Raw genomic sequence first — 17,364 nt, forward strand, 5'->3', positions numbered from 1 at the left:
CCTACAGCTGTAGCTGCTGGGAGATTGGGTGAGCGGGTGGAGGTCATGTGGCATCACCAAGGTGTGGGGAGTGTCACAGGCTGCCCCAGAGGCAGGCTGCACTGTTACTATTATACCTTTTTGTTCTGGTGTCATGGAGTATGTTTGTGTACAAGATTCATCTAGCCGACAGACGAGCAGGTTGATCCACTGAGACTGCTCCTCCGCTCACCACACACCTCCGCCGTGTGTGTCCGTCTGTGTAATTGATTCTTTTATTGTCATTACACAGGGTTCAGTGAAATTGAGTAGCAATCCCAAGACTGTTCACAAATGGCAAACAGCAATAGAAATAAGATACAAAATACGATGTCATACAAGGAATAGGAGTAAAAGCATCATCTAAAGTTTAAAGTGGACACCATATTTACATACATATGTTGTGTATGCCTGATAAGTCACACAGGCATAAAGAGAGAGATTTCCCAGTAGACTGACTGAACTGCATCTGTAGATGACCTCCATGGCCCGGCCGCTGTTCTGGGTCCTTGTTTGTTCAGGTGTGTGTTTGTGTGCGCGCGTCCCGCTGGCCAGCCTGCCAGGGTCAGGCTCTCAGCTGGGTTAAGCTAAGTGAAGGAGGACACTTGGTTGCTCTACACGGCCTTCAAAGCTCACTCCTCCCCTGATCCTCCAATGAAAGCCCTGGCAGCAGGGGATTCGAGGGGCCCTCCCGCTGCCTGCAGGACTGCAAAACAAGCCTCGCAGGAAAACGTTTGTAACAGAAGCCAGTTGAAACCACTCTCACGAAGAGCGGGACCCTCTAAAGCACAGTATATTACTGGCATTTGGACAAGATAAAGCTTAGAACGGTCCATTTGAATGGGTAGGTCATAGCATGCCCTGTGTCTCCTCTTTTGAGCTTGGGATGGTGGCGAGTGTCAGAGCTCCATCAGTTATGGGTTGAAACGAGGGGCCGGTCGAGAAATGCTCTCATCTGAGCACAACAAGCATCTCAAAGGGCACTTTTGTTACAATTCTGGATGTGATTTCACATGAGGATGAATATAGCACATACTGAATGAGCCTTGCGGCATGCTGTGACCTCTAAATGACTGACCACACCAGCACCAGGCCCATGGCACAGCAGTGGCCTCTGACCTGAGCTGTAGAGCTGTAATTAAGGTCTTCTCTATGACGCTTCCTTGAGAATGGGCAGTTAGTTACTAGAATACAAAGCTTTGGTTCATCATTCATATACGACTTCAGTAGTACTACTCATGTACGACTTCACCCACAGACCCTTTTACGTGGTCCATCCTCTCTACTGTAGGTGTGCTTTATTCTTCAGTGCTGGGACAGTATAGATCCTGTCCGAACCTCCTTCAAAAATTCCTTGGTTGTTATCCATTTCATCATATTTATTTTTTCTCTGTTTCATCAGGGAGCTGGCCAGGAGAAACTTGGCATTTACATTAAGTCTGTTGTGAAGGGAGGAGCGGCAGACATGGTGAGTGTGGTTTGGAGTGGAGAGTGTGTTTTAGGACATGAATACAAGACATGAGCCCAGCAGCACTGTGTAAGAGTTAGATCTGCCTAGAAGCCAAGCTATTTTACCAGAGACAATAGTAGACATGTCATGTTAAGCAGTGATGCCAGTTTGCTGTTTTACTTGGTGTGCGTGCGCATATAAACATGCATGTGTTCTTTTCAGGATGGGCGCCTGGCTGCAGGGGACCAGTTGCTCAGTGTGGACGGGAGAAGTCTGGTTGGACTCTCCCAGGAAAGGTAATTTAGTAGGCAGGACGCGCATTACAAAACCGTTTGAGTGGGATTTCTGTTTTAAAAGAAGTGGACTGAAAAGTGGCTTTAAAACTTTAGCTTTAATAATAATTTAGTATGTAATATCCTGCTTCTCTAGGGGGATTCAAAGATGTAACAAATAGTGAAATATTTGGCAGGGGGGCAACACTTTCATCTATTTGGAATTCTATTATAGTCAATCGGTTTAGCCGGGAACAAAGGGCTATGTAGTGCCGTGCCTTTCTGTAACCTCTCTGCAGTCATCAGATCCTTTTTCCTGGATTTCCTGGAAACTTTTCCTGTTGTCACTTCAGCATGAGCAACCCTTGGGCTGCATACTGTCCTGCACTATAAATGCCAAACCTTGTCTCTTTGTAATAGCTCGTTTTTTTATTGGTAAAAAGAAAAAAGTTAGCCCTGTAATTAAAAGCAGTCAATGAGTTGAGAAAACATTTAAATTAAGGATTGTCATGGAATCAAAAGCATTTTTACTCCTTTATGGCTGCATTTGAACTGAAAATGAGCATAATTTTGGTGTTGGGAGTCATTCCAAATGTGGTTTGGTCGGTTGCTTTGAAGCATGTCTTAGATTTGGCAATAAGTAAATGCGTTCATGATTGCCAAACAGACAATGTAATTGTGTAATGAGGTTTCTAAAAGGAGCCTTTCTCGGGATTACAGCAGCGAACTCAAAAGTTGTTTTGTTTATCTCAGTTAACGCTTTGTTTCCGTGAGTTTGTTGTTCCACCGCTAAGACCTTCTGGTTTCCACTGCAGGGCGGCGGAGCTGATGACACGAACAGGCTCAGTGGTGACGCTTGAGGTGGCCAAGCAGGGAGCCATTTACCACGGGCTGGCCACACTGCTCAACCAGCCCTCTCCCATGATGCCCCGCGGTAAGAGCGCAACATGGACAGCGACATTCTGATGGGGTTTGACTGCCATTTGAACAGCTAACCTGATTAAAATACATTGGCACATTTATTTATCTGACAGCAGTTAGTCTTTGTCTTGAGAATCTTAACACATGTCTCTGTATTCCCACTCTAATACTGGTGGAACCTTATGGACAGATCTAGGATCAGTTTCAGATCAAGTTTTAGAAAGTATTTGGCATCTCCAGTAACGCCTGCTGCGCGGTTTGTGCCTTCTCTGCTCTCCACAGCATCAGACCGAGGCCGGGCAGACAAGGGCAAAGCCAGGCCGAAGAGCGAGGGATTTGAGCTCTACAACAACTCTGTTCAGAACGGTTCTCCGGAGAGCCCCCAGGGGGCCTGGGACGCCTACCCCGAACCCAAGAGAGAGGACAGGCTGCTGAAGAACCGGGCAGACCACCGCTCCAGCCCCAACGTGGCCAGTGAGTGGCTGTTCCGGCGCGGGTCACGGGCCTCCACTGTGCCGGAGTAGCTGTAGTGACTGTTGCAGGCTGGCTAAGGGGCCGTCTGGGCTGACTGCGCTGTTTCTGCCTTCACTTAGATCAGGCGCAGAGCCCAGGCGGAAAGTCTGTGTACCCAGGACCGCCGGGGAAGATCACCTCCGTCTCCACGGGCAACCTGTGCCCCGATGTGAGTAAAAGCCGTCAGTAGCATATCTCGGCAGGGGAGGCCAGGGCAGACTGTCTGAGCGCCTCACACCCGAGAGTCTGGGCTGCTTTCGCTGCACATAGCAAATCAGTATATCTGTAGCGAAAGGAATGCGCACTAAAGTGGTTGATGCCATTAGTGATATTGAAACTGCAATGCCTTCAAGCCTCATTCCTGTTATCTGCGTTTATTTTTTCATCAAGGCACCATGTTAAATCTCAGCCTGTGTGTGTTGCTGTGAAGTCGCGTTATTGTTAGCCGAAACGAAAGTAACTGAAGTCCGTGTTGTGTGTTCACAGTAATTTATTCTAATCACGCTTCTGCCTCCAGCTGATTAGCTAGTCGGCTAATGCTTTGAGTTTCTCTTTGAACATGAATGAATCACACACACACCCCCCCCGCCCACATATATACACACACACACACACACACACAATCAGCAAACTGAGTTTCTGTGACTGCGGCGGCATCCTGGCTGTTACTAACACTGAATGAAACATTACGAAAAGCTCATCGTTTTGTTTTTGTTTTATGCCGTTTCCTCCATGGCTCACACATGCGGCTCTCGCCGGAACCTCCTCATCAAGGCACAGCTCATCAGCGAGTAACCTCCTGTCTCTACCCAACAGGAGGAGCCATCCCCACCCCGTCCGGAGGCTTACCCAATCCCCACCCAGACATACCCCAGGGAGTACTTTACTTTCCCTGCCTCCAAATCTCAGGACCGGATGGCCCCAGGCCCCGGGCAGGCCTGGCAGGGCCCTGAGCCTGAGCCTCTTCCTCCTATGCCCGAGCACCACCACAACAGCATGGCAATGCAGGTGTGTATCCCTGCGCACGCAGGCGTCTGCATGTTCCCATTCGTTGGGCCTGCTCGAGTTGGGAAGTGTGCTTGGTTCTAGGGCCCCAAAGCTACAGTTGTAAACCTCTGGTTATAACATGTCTGGTTTGTGTGTTTCCTGCAAGCGGGTGGCGCGCTCTCAGGAGGAGCTGTGCGACACGCCTGGCGTCTACCCAGCCGAGCGCCTGCGACAGGAAGACCTGCTGCACCTGCAGCAGCAGCGTGAGGCCGAGTACCAGCGCGCGGCCGGCGGAGAGCCCTGGAACCACCAGGTCTCCTCGTCTGTGGAGTCCAGCACCTCCAGCCAGGAGCACCTCAACTACGCCCCCTCGGCCAAGCCGCAGGGCAACCACAAGAGCGGCCCGGGCCGCTGGAAGACCCCCATCGCGCCCCATTCCGCCCCCGTGGGCGTCTCGCAACCATCACGCAGCGACCTGCCCCCGCCACCCCCGCCCCCGCCCCCCGCACACTATGACTACGACCTGCCGGCTGACCTACCCCTCCCGCCCCCACCCACCTCCGCTCAGCAACAGGCTGCCGCCGCCCTGGCCGACCGCAAGAAGAGGGAGGAGCAGCAGCGCTGGTATGAGAAGGAGAAGGCGAGGCTGGAGGAGGAGCGCGACAGGAAGAGGCGGGAGCAGGAGAGGAAGCTGGGGCAGATCCGCAACCCCGTCGTCCCCGGGCCCGTCCTCCCTAACACCCAGCAAGGCCCCATGGCCCTGCCCCCACAGCACCAGCAAATGCCCCCTCCGCAGCCACCGGTCCCGGTGCCGCTGTCCCAGCCCTACCTTCCGCCGGCCCAGCCGGCCCAGGCCCAGCCCCCACGACCGGAGAAGCTGTCCGCCGCCCCCCGGCCCCCACCCCACGACACGGTGATCCGGGACATGCAGCCGCAGCAGCAGCCACGCACCATCGAGAGACGTGACCTGCAGTACATCACCATCAGCAAGGACGAGCTGTCGGCCAGTGACAGCCTGTCGCCAGACCCCTGGAAGCGCGACGCTCGTGAGAAGCTGGAGAAGCAGCAGCAGCTGCACATCGTGGACCTGCTGGACAAGGAGATCCAGGAGCTGCAGGCCAAGCCGGAGCGCACGGCGGAGGAGAGCGACCGCCTGCGCAAGCTCATGCTGGAGTGGCAGTTCCAGAAGCGGCTGCAGGAGTCCAAGCAGAGTGAGGAGGACGAGGAGGAGGAGGACGACGAAGAGGTCGACACTGTGCTGATTATGCAGAGGCTGGAGGCTGAGAAGAGAGCACGGGTGAGCAGCGGTAGAGTCCGGCAGCTAGCCACCAGACGCCAGAGCAGACAGTAGCAGGCTTCGCCTAAATACCCTAGTGGATATATTGCTAACAGCAGGAGAAAGACAGTGATGTGTGGAATTTTAAGGGTTTTATTTGTGTAAACTTGGGTGCATGACCAAGACAAGTTAGAGAGAGCCTGTATAGTCCTAAACGGAGCAGCACAGAGACGCAACCCGAAGAGGTAGTTCTGGGTAGTGTGTTAGGCTGGTGTGGACTGATCCAGCTTCTAGCTGTGTGAAACGTGAATGCTTTTAGGTGAGGGCAGGGTCAAGGCTCGCCAGTGACTCCCCGTATGCACATTTCTTCTGTTAGGTCCATCTAACGTTCTCTTTCCGGCCAGGAGATTTTCTTTAGTACAGCTTTGCATTCAACTGTTAGAGTGAATGTTTGGCCACGTGCACCTGCAACATGCTTATGTCATCGCTTTGCCATGCTGAGCCGCTGATCCCCGCCGCACTAGTGAGAGCGAGGGGCGGGGCTTCAGGATGCCAACCGCCAGCCTCGACGCCAGTGCTTGATCCATTGCAACCTACCACGTTCAAGTCAGCACATCTCATGACGTTTGAGCCTAATGTTAAAGATGTATTTAAACTGGATTACCTACACCCCAAAAATTAACTGGATATTTAAACTGCAGTACCATGTACAACCTAACTCAGTTAGTCCACTCTACACTAAACTGATCAACACATGGCTACTAACTAATTATATTCATCCACCCTTGACTGATAATATAACTTAGTTAATTAGGGTAATAATGAGAAAACTATCTCCAGAATATGCATATATAGCTAGATGTGGTATTTCTAAGTGTGATTTCTTCAAAGCTGATGTGTTGCGCAGTTTTTCAGAATCTTTTTCTATTGAGCCTACAAAACCTAATCAGCTCTTTAAATTAGCCAGTCCAGGTCTCACATGATGAGCACTGGTACTCCTTTCAGCCCTCCACAGTAACAGAACGCCGAGCTGTTCCAGTAGCAGCTGATGTGTGAGAGAGCTCCCCACCCAGACCCAGAGGGGCTGCAGGAACCCACCTTTTATATAGTTTAAAAGCTAGTATGCGGAGCACTGAGAGTCGGGGGGGGGAGAGAAGGGAAAGTCTGGCCTTAGCTCCAGAGGAGGCTGGAGGAACGATGGGGGGGAATTCCTCCCTGGCTCTCCAGCGAGCGAGCTGTTCTCCGCTTCCACTGGCGCTAATCGATCCCATCCTGCCCAGGAATGTTACTGGCAGCGCAGTGTTGCACCCCAGTCCACTGCGCTAGGATTTTCACATTTATCTTCTCTTTTGCCTTTCCTTTTCTCTCTTATTCTCATTCTCTCTCTCTCTCTCTCACCCCCTCGCTTCTGGTCCTCCGTTACTCTTGACGGACCCTCCCCCACCCCCCTGCAGCAGACCGCTGTCCCAGCAATCTCTGTTCTAGACTTGGTACGTTCTTTATGCTGTTCATGCTGTCGTCCTGTTCTGACTCCACCTGTGTCTCCGCTCGTTCGTTCTCTCCCTCTCCTCCGGTCGGGGTATGCTCCTCTCGCTCTCAGAAACCTTTGAGGGTTATGTACCATCTCAAGCAGGAAGTCCATTCTGGGATATGCACCCTTACTCTTCCTTACTTCATGGGAAAACCGCTGCTTTGAAACAGTAGCTAAGAATTAACCAATGAATACGGTTAATAGGAACCAAGAGAGTAGTTCAGAATTTCAGGTAGCCTGTAAACTAAACAATATAACTGATATTAAACCCCCCCCCCCCCCTCCCCAAGTTACAGTTAGTTGGAAACTAAAATTAACTGGAATATTCTCATGGATTTGAGAGCGTTTATGAAACTCCATCACCTTTTCAGTGAGGCCGGACGTGAGGGCGGAGGGCTGGTCGCTGCATGTTCCGCCGGCCCCCATTTCCCACTACCGCACCCTCGGGTCTCATTGTGGAGCCAACCCCGCCCTACACAACCCCAACACCCCCCCCACCCAATCAGGCTGTGTGCTCAAGCTGTTCTGCTCCATCACGTCTCCCCCGTGCTGTGCTCTCCTCTCCCAGTCAGCTGGCTCATTTTCTTTGTCCCTTCAGCTTCCTTCATATCGGAATGTGGACGCATCATCTGTTTTGTCCATCACAGCTGTGGAGCTTCATGTGAACCCTGTGTTTGCGCTTGTGTGTTGTTTGTTGTTGTTGTTGTTGTTGTTGTTGTTAAGCAGGGTATACTGTGTATGTGCCCTTACCGGCCTGCAGCTCCTCCGTCAGGCGTGGTCGCATGCGTGGTGGTCTTCTGCATGTGTGGCTGTTACCCATGTTGCCTGGATGCAGTGCACAGTGTTGTCACAGGGTCCTAGTAGTGGCCAAGATCAGTAGAAATGACCCCCCTGAGCCTTTTTTACAGTATAGAAGCTGTACACTTAGCACATCAGAATGAGCTAGCGTGGAATTAAAGGGTGGTTGTGGTTCTCAAGGGAGCAGGGAACTCGAAGCACACAGGTCATATACGTTTCCCAAACCATAGTAACTGTATGACCAATATGACTGTGAGAGAGAAAGAAAGAAAATGTATATATATTGGCCATGTGTATTTTTACTCATTATTTCTGTTGAGCTAGACACTGGAAGTAATTCGGACTGTCAGTTTCCCTCCATTGGAATTTAATTACACAGCACTAGCAAATAAAATTCATAATAATTCTGTTGCCACTATTGGGACAAGTCATATTGTTTGATAAATGCAGTAACTATAACAAACATCGTCTTGTGGATTAAATTCACTTCCAACCCCGTTACCTGTGGATCTGTGGTCTGCGGCTATAGAACTCACCTCCAAGTTTCTCCTCTTGCGTGTGTGCATATCTTTGCTTTGTGTGTGTGTGTGTGTGTGTGTGTGTGTGTGTGCGTGCACGCACACGCACCTCCCTAGCTCCAGGACGAGGAGCGCCGGCGGAAGCAGCAGCTGGACCAGATCCGTAAACGCGAGGCAGAGGAGCGGGCTAAGCAGGAGGAGGAAAGACGCTGGAGAGAAGAGGAGCGTGCCAGGCGAGAGGCCGAGGAGAAGGTAGAGCAGACCGGGCAGAGCCGCCGCCCTCCACCCATACCAGGAAACAGCGCTACATTACGTTGATGATAAACGCTGCGTTTTTGCTTAGAAGCATTTTAGAGTAAATGAAAGGCTTTGTCTCTTAATGATGGGGTGGAGAAGGTATTCAGACAGCACGTCTTTATCCTACACACAGCTCTGTACCTTCCCTTTATGACATGCTAAGCACACACTTTGCAGTGTTGCTTAGTTCTTCTCCATATGGGGGATTTTTTTTTCTTTTGTAAATCTGCCTTGAAAGCATAAATTCCCATATCATAATATTTGGATTTCTTAATCTCTCAGGCCTGTAACTGACACTGATCTGCTGAAAGCTGCCAAACTCATTGTAGTTTGCCTCAGGGACTCTCATGCGGTACAGACCCTCAGATGTTTACAGTCCTGAAGTAAAGGGGTCTGCAGTGTTTCATATTTTCCCTAAACCAGAAGTGGTTTACTTTGTGTTTATATTAACACTGACCTTTTCCAAGGCTTCAGCTGAGTCTTGTATGGATGATTTCACCATCAGCTGTAAGTGGTTGCAACAGAGACTCCTACAAGTGCCCATTAGGCTGGGGTGTAGTGAGCTAACCGTCCATGGCTTTTAGCGTAGATAGAGTTTACATGGTGAGCTGGTGATGGCAGGCTTTGATATTTCAGCCAGTAAAAAGAATATTGATGTGTTGACGTGTCGAAGGTTAAATTGCATCTCTATAGCACTTATTTGTTACATGTCCACTGTTTCAGTTACTTATGAAATGTTTCACCGGGTCATTGAATTCCCAGTGGTCTGACTTTACCTCATCCATCACAAGTGCCCAGTCAGAACATTGTTTCAGTGTGTGTGGCCATTTGGTTATATTTAGTTGTCTGTGCATCATCTTCAGACCACTGGAAATTTAGAGCCCAGTTGTGATGTCCAGTTGCATGCTCCCTATTCCCCTATTCCCCTGTTCCCCTATTCCCCTATTCAGTGTTTGTGATGTATCCCCTTCCCTCCACCCAAAAAAAGCATGGAAATCACCTGTCAGGTTTTATACAGAGTCCAATGTTTTTGTTGGGAAGCCATCGTCATTCCACTGCAGCTGGGAACATCCCACCTTGGTTTCTGGAGGCCATTCTAGCCCCCCTTTGTTCTCACATCAGTGACATCCCCACTACACACTACCCAGGGGATCCATGAACAGAGACCAGAGCAGCAAAACCACCAAAAAGCCAGCCAGACCCTAAAGGACATTAACATGACTTGCTCAGATCTTGCCACACCATTTAAAACAAAACCCATTCGTTCATGTGCTAAGCATCTTTCCTCACCTCTCTGGTGACTCCTGGTGGATTTAAAATGAACTGCAGGGTAGAGTATCTATACCTGTATCTAGCAGCCTGTGAATTATTTTCAAGTCGTTGTCATCGTCCCACTTTTGGTACATCACAACAGCGGTAGCTATGAGCACTTCAGGTGGTTTGGGTGTTAGGACCTCATCACCAACCTGGTGACCAGGCAGAGTCCTGGCAGACTAGCTGAGGTAGCCTCTAACTGGCTCTTCCCCTATTCCACCCTCAGAGGAGACAGGAGGAGGAGTACTACACCCGCCTGGAGGCGGAAAGGCGCCGGCAGCATGAGGAGGTCGAGCGCAAGCTGCTGACGCCAGATGAGCCTGGTCTGTACAGACCTCCTCTCCCCCGGGACTACCAGCCCCCATCACCTGCCACTACCCCCGCCACTAACAACAGCAACCCTCCTCCGACCCCGCCTCAGAGAAATACCTCCTACCTCAAAACCCAGGTCGTCTCCCCCGACACCTTGTACACTGCCAAGTTTGTCCCGTACAATGACGAGGAGGAGGAGGACGCAGGCTTAGCAGGTCAGGTTAAGCTCTCTGCCACCCGGAAGTCGTACGGCGACCTACCACCCGCCCAAAAGCCCCAGCCGCCTCCTCCAACCGCGCGCAAGCCCCGCCCCCTCTCAGACGGCATCTTTCTGTCCAGCTCATTCCAGCTGCCCGCAGCGGCCAATGCCAACAGTACTGCGCCCAAGGCAGGGCAAGCCCCTCCCCCTCCCACCAAACCCAGCTTCATTCCGTCAACCAACGCTAAAGGTAGAGCAAGCGCGGAGAGAGGAGGTCCCACATCTGCCCACTCCTCCTCCATTTTTATTGGTTCACTGCCGTTTAGTTTTTTTGTTGTTGTTTTTTTTTTGTTCCGTTTCAGTTTCTGTTTATGTTCCTTTTCCCATTTTCTAGCGAGAGACGATTCTCTCCACTCACAGTCCTCTTTCTGTATAAATTCCGTAGATCTCGTAGCCAGTCGCCTGCGTGGTTCGTCTGTTTCCCCATCACTGTGTTGTCTTACTTTCTCCCCACTCCCTTGTTTCAGTAGCCAATCCGATTTATTTATTTGTTTTCCAATCACCTGTCCAAAATTTGCACTTCCTTCAATCATCCTGACGGTGTAAAAGCAATCGACAGAGCCCATGATTCACCGTGTGCTCCAAATTTTAGTCAGAGTACTGTTGGTTTTGCCGGCCGCGCCATCTGTGTGTGGTTTGCTTTGGGGGTAGACTTGGGTCTCCGCAATCGCTTGCTCACTGTGTGGGCCCAGGGGACCAGACACTGGCTTCTTGTCGCTGGCTGTGGCAGGCTCACAGCACGAGACCTCCTCAGGCCTCCGCACACTTGGCAAAGGGGGAAAGATCTGTCCCACGAAGCACACATTTTTGGGCATGGCTGGTTAAATGTATGGCTGATTGCTCGTCGTCACCGTAGTCGTTTATAAAGTTGATTTATGTAGGGTGTTTCTTTTCCCTCTAACACCTCTTAGCTGACGTGTTTGTCATCAAATTGCCGTGCAATTTGTGAGGAATATGATTTTGGCTTTAGTGCAAAGATTCTTTTAAAAAAAAGACATTTTCAGGTTTGTGCTTAAAATTTTGAATTAGTTTGTTAATTCTGTTATTTAATTTCTGTAGTCATTTTATTCTTTGTATAAACTTTTTCCCTCTTAAATTGTACTTCTCTTAAATATCTCATATCAAACCAGTTGTCTGTTTACCTAGCCCAAACACCCCAAGATATTTTAAACAGTCATGCCCAAAAACGGCACCAGTGCAACCCAGTCTAACAATGATGCCCACTGTTATCTGACCTTGCATGTAACCTGCATACAACAGCTAGCTATTTCCCAGCCCATCATAACTGTCAGTGGGGCCTGCTGTGATCTGAGTGGCCTTCGTTCTAAATGAGGGGCAAATCACTAACCTAGCTTTCCCACCGCAGTAATGAGCCCGGCTCTGTGGGCAAATTTACCCCCCCCTTCCCCCCGCTCACACTGCTGGCTTTAATCTGGCTGTGCATCCACTGCTTTTCACTGTGCTTTGCTCTGCTCTCCAGCTCTCTAATCATGTGTTCCTGCCTGCAGCACTGCTGAATTCCTGCTGTTTAAAAGATTAGGCCTTAAAATCTAAGTAATCATGATTTGAAAGTTCATTTTATGAGTTGCTTGGAGTATCATGGCTTCAGACGTGCTGCAGGTCTCATTGTCGCTTACTGATTGTGCCTGTTTCTTCATCATCTGTCCTGTCTTGTTTTGTGTGTGTGTGTGTTTGTGTTTGTCGGGGCTCCAGGTGACACCTGGAGCTCCCAAGGCTCCACCCCATCCCTCTGGAGGTCTATCTCTCCGCTGGTGGTGCCAAGACCTCTGAGCTGAAGAGCTGGGGAAAGTTTTTAGATGCTTTTCTGCTTTATGGAAAATCAAATAAAATTCTCCCTCAGTCATTTATTTCATATTAAAATAAACATACATTTCCTTGAGAGGACCTGTTCTGTTCGCACTGCTTTGTAGCAGTGTATTATTTTGCAGTTTTGAACTGGAGCAGCGTCTTTCTGAAAGAGCCAAGCCCAGTTTTCGGAGTGTGAATGGCCACCCTTTGGCTCCAGACACACTGGTCATCTGCTAGTGGAGTGGCAGTGTTGGTTCACATGTGGCACTGCAGTCGTGCTTGGCCTCCCTCTCCCACTTAATTTCATTATCCATAAAAAAAGGGGGGGAAAAATCAATCCTCTACAAGCGTTTGGATTGGGGTTGTACCAACCACAACTACTTTATTGGGTATTGGGAACCATTAGACATTTTGGTCTACTTCGAGGTCGATGGGTGCACAGAAGCCCATGTGGTGTTAGAGGTGCAGACTGACAGGTGACCTCCACCTTAGACTGCTCGTCCACAGGCCGTTAGGTGCTTCAAAACGAACCCAGAATGCTTTTTTCCCAGCTCTTCAGCTTTTGGTCTGCAATAAAGGCAACTCGTTGAAACATTACCAAAGGTTGCTGGGTTACAATTAAGGTTGACTGGGATGATGTTTTTATTAGGATTGTGTTAATTGATATACCAAGAATGAGTGAGTATTCTGATGAAATTTAGTATACAGCAGTATGGACATGTACTGTAGCAGAGGTGTCAGTATTTCCAGCAGCCATGTGGCTTAACGGTGTAAACCAGCAGCATTTGTAATGCAGTAAGGGGTTGGACTTGCCATACGCTTCTGTGTGTGTGTGTGTGTGTGTGTGTGTGTGTGTGTGTGTGTGTGTGTATATATGTGTGTGTGTGTGTGTGTGTGTGTGTGTGTATATATATATGTATATGTGTGTGTGTGTGTGTGTATATATATGTATGTGTGTGTGTGTGTGTGTGTGTGTGTGTGTGTGTGTGTGTATATATATATATGTATATGAATGTGTATATATATGTATATGAATGTGTGTGTGTGTGTGTGTATATATATATATATATATATATATATATATATATATATATATATATATATATATATATATGAATGTGTAGATATATGTATATGAATGTGTGTGTAGATATATGTATATGTGTGTGTGTGTGTGTTTAGTCCTAAAATTCACTGTGCATTCTGTTTGTCACCATTTGCTAAAACTAAAACAGGATTTAATTTGTACACTGGAAACACAACAGCAGGAGTTGTAGGATCAGGAGACGTTTTCAAGGACCCACGGGAGAAGTGGACCAAAGGGTGAGTATCTCACTTGACCAGAACGCAAAAATATTATAAACTGAAGCTGCTGGAATCAAATCATTCTGTTATTTCTGGGGAGAAACGTCTTGGGGAAGTGTGCTTTAACCGACCACTTCAGCCCTTGTAAAAATGTCCAAATCTGGGAACTTCTGAGGCTTCGAGCTCATGTTTTGTGGGTCACATGTTGATAAAATAGTTTGTCTTGTTGCAGTGGTCAGGATCAAGAGAATTTGATAGGCGGAGCCCCTGAGAATCTCACATTCAAGGAGCGCCAGAGACTCTTCTCCCAGGGAAAGGAGGTATCCAACAAAGTCAAGGCCTCACGGAAGCTCACGGAGCTGGAGAACGAACTGAACACTAAGCAGTAAGGCAGGAACCTTTGCAGTACTGAGCGCCATTCCCTAATCCAGCACTGGAAAAAGAGGACCCCGCCAGATCTTCCCACAGATTTCCAAGCTCCTTTTGAATTGTATGGATTAACTGGACCAGTAAGTATCATTTAGAAGCTTCGTCACAATAAGGGCGATAATACTGTGTGACTTCCCTCAAAGGTATCAAAGATGTTATAATGAAGCACTGTAAAAATGTTTTTAATTATATTAATGATGAATTTGAAAATGCATATTTTGTTTGTGAAATGTTATTCTGAAAAATGATGCATTGTCACATTTTATTTTATTTTTTTTAATATCACTCAGTAAGGATGTTTTATGGTGGTGTGTTATGCTGTATCTGCATACTTCCACATGCGTTTTCCCTCTCCTTCTTAAAATACGTGCTGAATTAGAACACACCAATATCCTCTCCCAGTACAGAACACACAAAGGAAAAAGTTGGTCATAGTATGTTGTTGATCTATAACTCATGGGTGAATTGTGCATCTGTTCTCACAGATTGGACATGTATGCACTGCTGTCGGCATCTCCTGTATGTTCACATACACTGTCTGACTTTGGTCTCCTCTGATGTGTCTATTTAAATTGTTTTCTGCTTGTAGAGAGTGCACATAACCTTGTTAGCATGATTTGGAAATGTCTTCCTTTGGCTTTCAAACCCAGAAGGTGATGTTTATTTTGACTTGTTGGCAAGTATATCATTCCAGGGGAAGAAAAGGTTTCAGTTTTATAATATGTAGAGTTTTCTATTTTCCCACCTTGATGATGATGATGATGATGATGATGATGATTATTATTGTTGTTGTTGTTAATATTATTGTTGTTATTGTTATTATTTGGAGTTGATTGAACTGAATGGATGTTTGCATATTTGAGCAACACACTGACCAGCTGACACAGTAACCAGCAGTTTGATGGTAGCATGTGATAAAACCAGAGACATGATTTCAGCGAACAGGTAAATGAAAGACACACAAGCCTTGCTTTTGCTTAGCAGGTGTTTATTTGGTATAACCGTATATGACAGTTACATAGATTATTTTCTATTTATAACAGCCTGGACTGTCTGCTTTGGAAATTGATCAGTGGAAAGCAAACATCAGAAAATTGTCTCATTTTTTCCTTTGAGAGAAAAGCCCTAATTATGCTTGTTTTGAGTTTAAATTTTCTTGGACTACAGTATTGGAGACTGTCTTTGCATTGAAGATGTGGTTGTATCTCCAATGATGGTGTAGACTTGCTGGTGTTTGTGTAAATATTTTTTCAGAGTTCACAAACTTTGTAAATTTAAATGATGCATAAGGCTATAGTGTCAATATCATTTTTCTGCTTTAAAACTGACACATACAGTCATGTTTTCCATTTTAGGTTAAAGAATTTATTTGATTCATTTTAATGGTTGTTACGTTAGGCTTTTGTAAATCATAAATAAATGCAGATTTTCCAAAAAATACACTTTTTGTAAGATTGTTTTTCTTTGTAGGGAAAGTGCTTTAATTTCTTAGCTATGTGGGTAATCAGAGTTGCATTCACAGTCAATCACCAGTATCCAGAACTAATTATGCTGTCATTTTGGAATTGTACTGAAGATACTTGGTGCAGGACAGGCTTTTAGTGAAGACACTAGTGGTACAAGTATAAATTGTACAAGAGTCTAAATGCTGGAATCTGCATTCAAGTTATCTGTCCAAAAAGTGACATTTTTAAACATTAACATATCTTACACTTTAACACTCCTAATTCAGGATTTTACAGAACATTTATAACACATACATAGCCCACTTGAACCAGATAAGCATTCATAACTAATTATGTTCAAATGTTTTATTCTAATGTATAAAACATTTCAACATTTCCTGTCACCAGGAAAAATAAAATGATTACAAAAGTAGGTGAAAATGTAAAAACTGTCCTCCATTGTAGCAACAATAAAAACCACACCTACGCGGAGCTTACTGCTACACATGTAAGTACACTTGGGTGGGAACTACAGGATGCTCTTTTAAGCAGACAAAATGACCTTGTTGTTCACATGGGTGTGTGAACCTCCATTACATAAGTGTTTTCCTTGTATTATCATCTTTAATAACTTAACACAGGGTTTCTCAGCCTCTGAACTGAAGCCCCCCTGCCGCACAGATACCGGTTTCTCCTGCTCTTTACACACCCAGTTCAGCTCAAGAAGGATTAGGTTAGTACCAAGGGAATGTTTAGGACTGCAGTTAACTAATAGTCAAACTTGCCATTATGTGCTTAGGTTTTTAGTGATGCAGCAACATGGTCCTTATAAATAACAGATTTACAATGCAAAACACTGAAATGTGTGTGATAAGCAATTTTTTTTTAATGAGAATGCAATGCTTTTTTTTGTCACCAATATCTTCTGCTATTGTGTCTTAGTATTCGCACAGTCAGAGCAGTTCTTCTCGTGAAGGTATTGTTGAAACTTCAACACTGCTTGCTCTTGCTCTTTTGTCTCTATGGACCCAGGACGACGCTCTCTGATCTCCTTTATTGCCTCCATTCCTGTGATGTTTCTCACCTTCACCAGGTAGCAGGCAAGCATGGTTCCTGTCCTGCCATGACCATGCATACAGTGAACTCCAACACCCTAAGGAAAATGGTTTGCCCACAGCATAAGGCAACAAACGTCAGCTTTATTATTTATTTGTTTCTGTATCTTTTAGGTTTTGTCGTTTTAACAGCCAGAGTTTTGGACATCTGCAGGCTACGTGGCTGAAGTACACTTTACATCTTCCAGTGACCAGTGGTTTAGTAGTATAACCAAATTCTTACCTGTCCTTTGGAATTAGCGTCTTCAACGATGGATAAAAATCTCTGGATTTGAGACAGACTAGGTGGCTTGAAGTCTGCTATGCTAAGATGATGCACCGTCAGTTCCGGAATGCTGTTGCAATGTGGAGGCTTTGATTCACACAAGCATACCAGATGTTTAATTCCATTACCGATTAAGAAGCGATAATGCTGTATCCTGGAGGGCCATGCTAATCCAGCGAGCTGCGGTTCTATCCAGGAAAAATTCAGTGGGGGTACGGAAGCGTTCGCCATCCTATCCTTTGTCAACTCCGGCTACACTTCCCATGCGGCTTCAAAATAAAAGGTTATTTCGAAAGCTTCGGGATCACCTGGCAGATACGTGAAAAATTGGAACGCCTTTAATAACGCAGGCTTAGATACAGCCATTTCTGCGGATGAAGATGACCGAAACGCGCCTGTGATTTCGTGGGTTTTTGGTGGGGTTTTTTTTTTTGTTTTGTTTTGTTTTTTTGCTACGTAACGCAAGCTAAGACAAAACCAATAATAGCTACACCACAATAGACCAACAGAACTGTCCCTTATGTAACGCC

At 46.9% G+C, this 17,364-nt stretch overlaps 2 protein-coding genes across 27 annotated transcripts in view; one reads left to right on the forward strand and one right to left on the reverse strand.

Moving 5' to 3' along the window:
* The window catches only part of afdna (afadin, adherens junction formation factor a), a 73,667-nt gene extending 58,216 nt beyond the window's left edge, over positions 1 to 15,451 (forward strand). For 8 of the 26 annotated variants that reach the window (XM_035524266.2, XM_081718039.1, XM_081718043.1 and 5 more), the window contains 12 exons: positions 1,421 to 1,486; positions 1,691 to 1,764; positions 2,556 to 2,674; positions 2,944 to 3,135; positions 3,255 to 3,343; positions 3,991 to 4,182; positions 4,328 to 5,458; positions 6,892 to 6,927; positions 8,402 to 8,536; positions 10,122 to 10,656; positions 13,511 to 13,598; positions 13,813 to 15,451. In XM_035524266.2, coding sequence (XP_035380159.1) covers positions 1,421 to 1,486; positions 1,691 to 1,764; positions 2,556 to 2,674; positions 2,944 to 3,135; positions 3,255 to 3,343; positions 3,991 to 4,182; positions 4,328 to 5,458; positions 6,892 to 6,927; positions 8,402 to 8,536; positions 10,122 to 10,656; positions 13,511 to 13,598; positions 13,813 to 13,969 — 2,814 coding nt within the window. In that variant the 3' untranslated portion in view covers positions 13,970 to 15,451. The remainder of the gene's footprint in view (positions 1 to 1,420; positions 1,487 to 1,690; positions 1,765 to 2,555; positions 2,675 to 2,943; positions 3,136 to 3,254; positions 3,344 to 3,990; positions 4,183 to 4,327; positions 5,459 to 6,891; positions 6,928 to 8,401; positions 8,537 to 10,121; positions 10,657 to 13,510; positions 13,599 to 13,812) is intronic. The other 18 variants (XM_035524271.2, XM_035524274.2, XM_081718051.1 and 15 more) reach the window with 9 other exon arrangements.
* An 867-nt stretch (positions 15,452 to 16,318) lies between these two features.
* LOC113570291 (dual specificity protein phosphatase 23-like) lies at positions 16,319 to 17,328 on the reverse strand. The gene is made up of 2 exons (XM_026998611.3): positions 16,793 to 17,328; positions 16,319 to 16,607 (listed from the first exon to the last, which is right to left on the reverse strand). The coding sequence occupies exons 1-2, from the start codon at positions 17,063 to 17,065 to the stop codon at positions 16,383 to 16,385; spliced, it is 498 nt and encodes a 165-aa protein (XP_026854412.1). The 5' UTR covers positions 17,066 to 17,328; the 3' UTR covers positions 16,319 to 16,382.
* Between the last annotated feature and the right edge of the window lie 36 nt (positions 17,329 to 17,364).

Source organism: Electrophorus electricus, chromosome 7 (assembly GCF_041902795.1).
Source record: "Electrophorus electricus isolate QZ-2024a chromosome 7, ASM4190279v1, whole genome shotgun sequence".
Classification (NCBI taxonomy): Eukaryota; Metazoa; Chordata; class Actinopteri; order Gymnotiformes; family Gymnotidae; genus Electrophorus; species Electrophorus electricus.

What these genes read in the sequence shown, in the direction of transcription:
- LOC113570291 (XM_026998611.3), bottom strand. Translation starts at nt 17,065, where the DNA reads ATGGCGAACGCTTCCGTACCCCCACTGAATTTTTCCTGGATAGAACCG. An exon ending in ACGCTAATTCCAAAGGACAG is followed by an intron (nt 16,608 to 16,792) that starts GTAAGAATTTGG and finishes CATTTTCCTTAG; the next exon opens with GGTGTTGGAGTTCACTGTAT.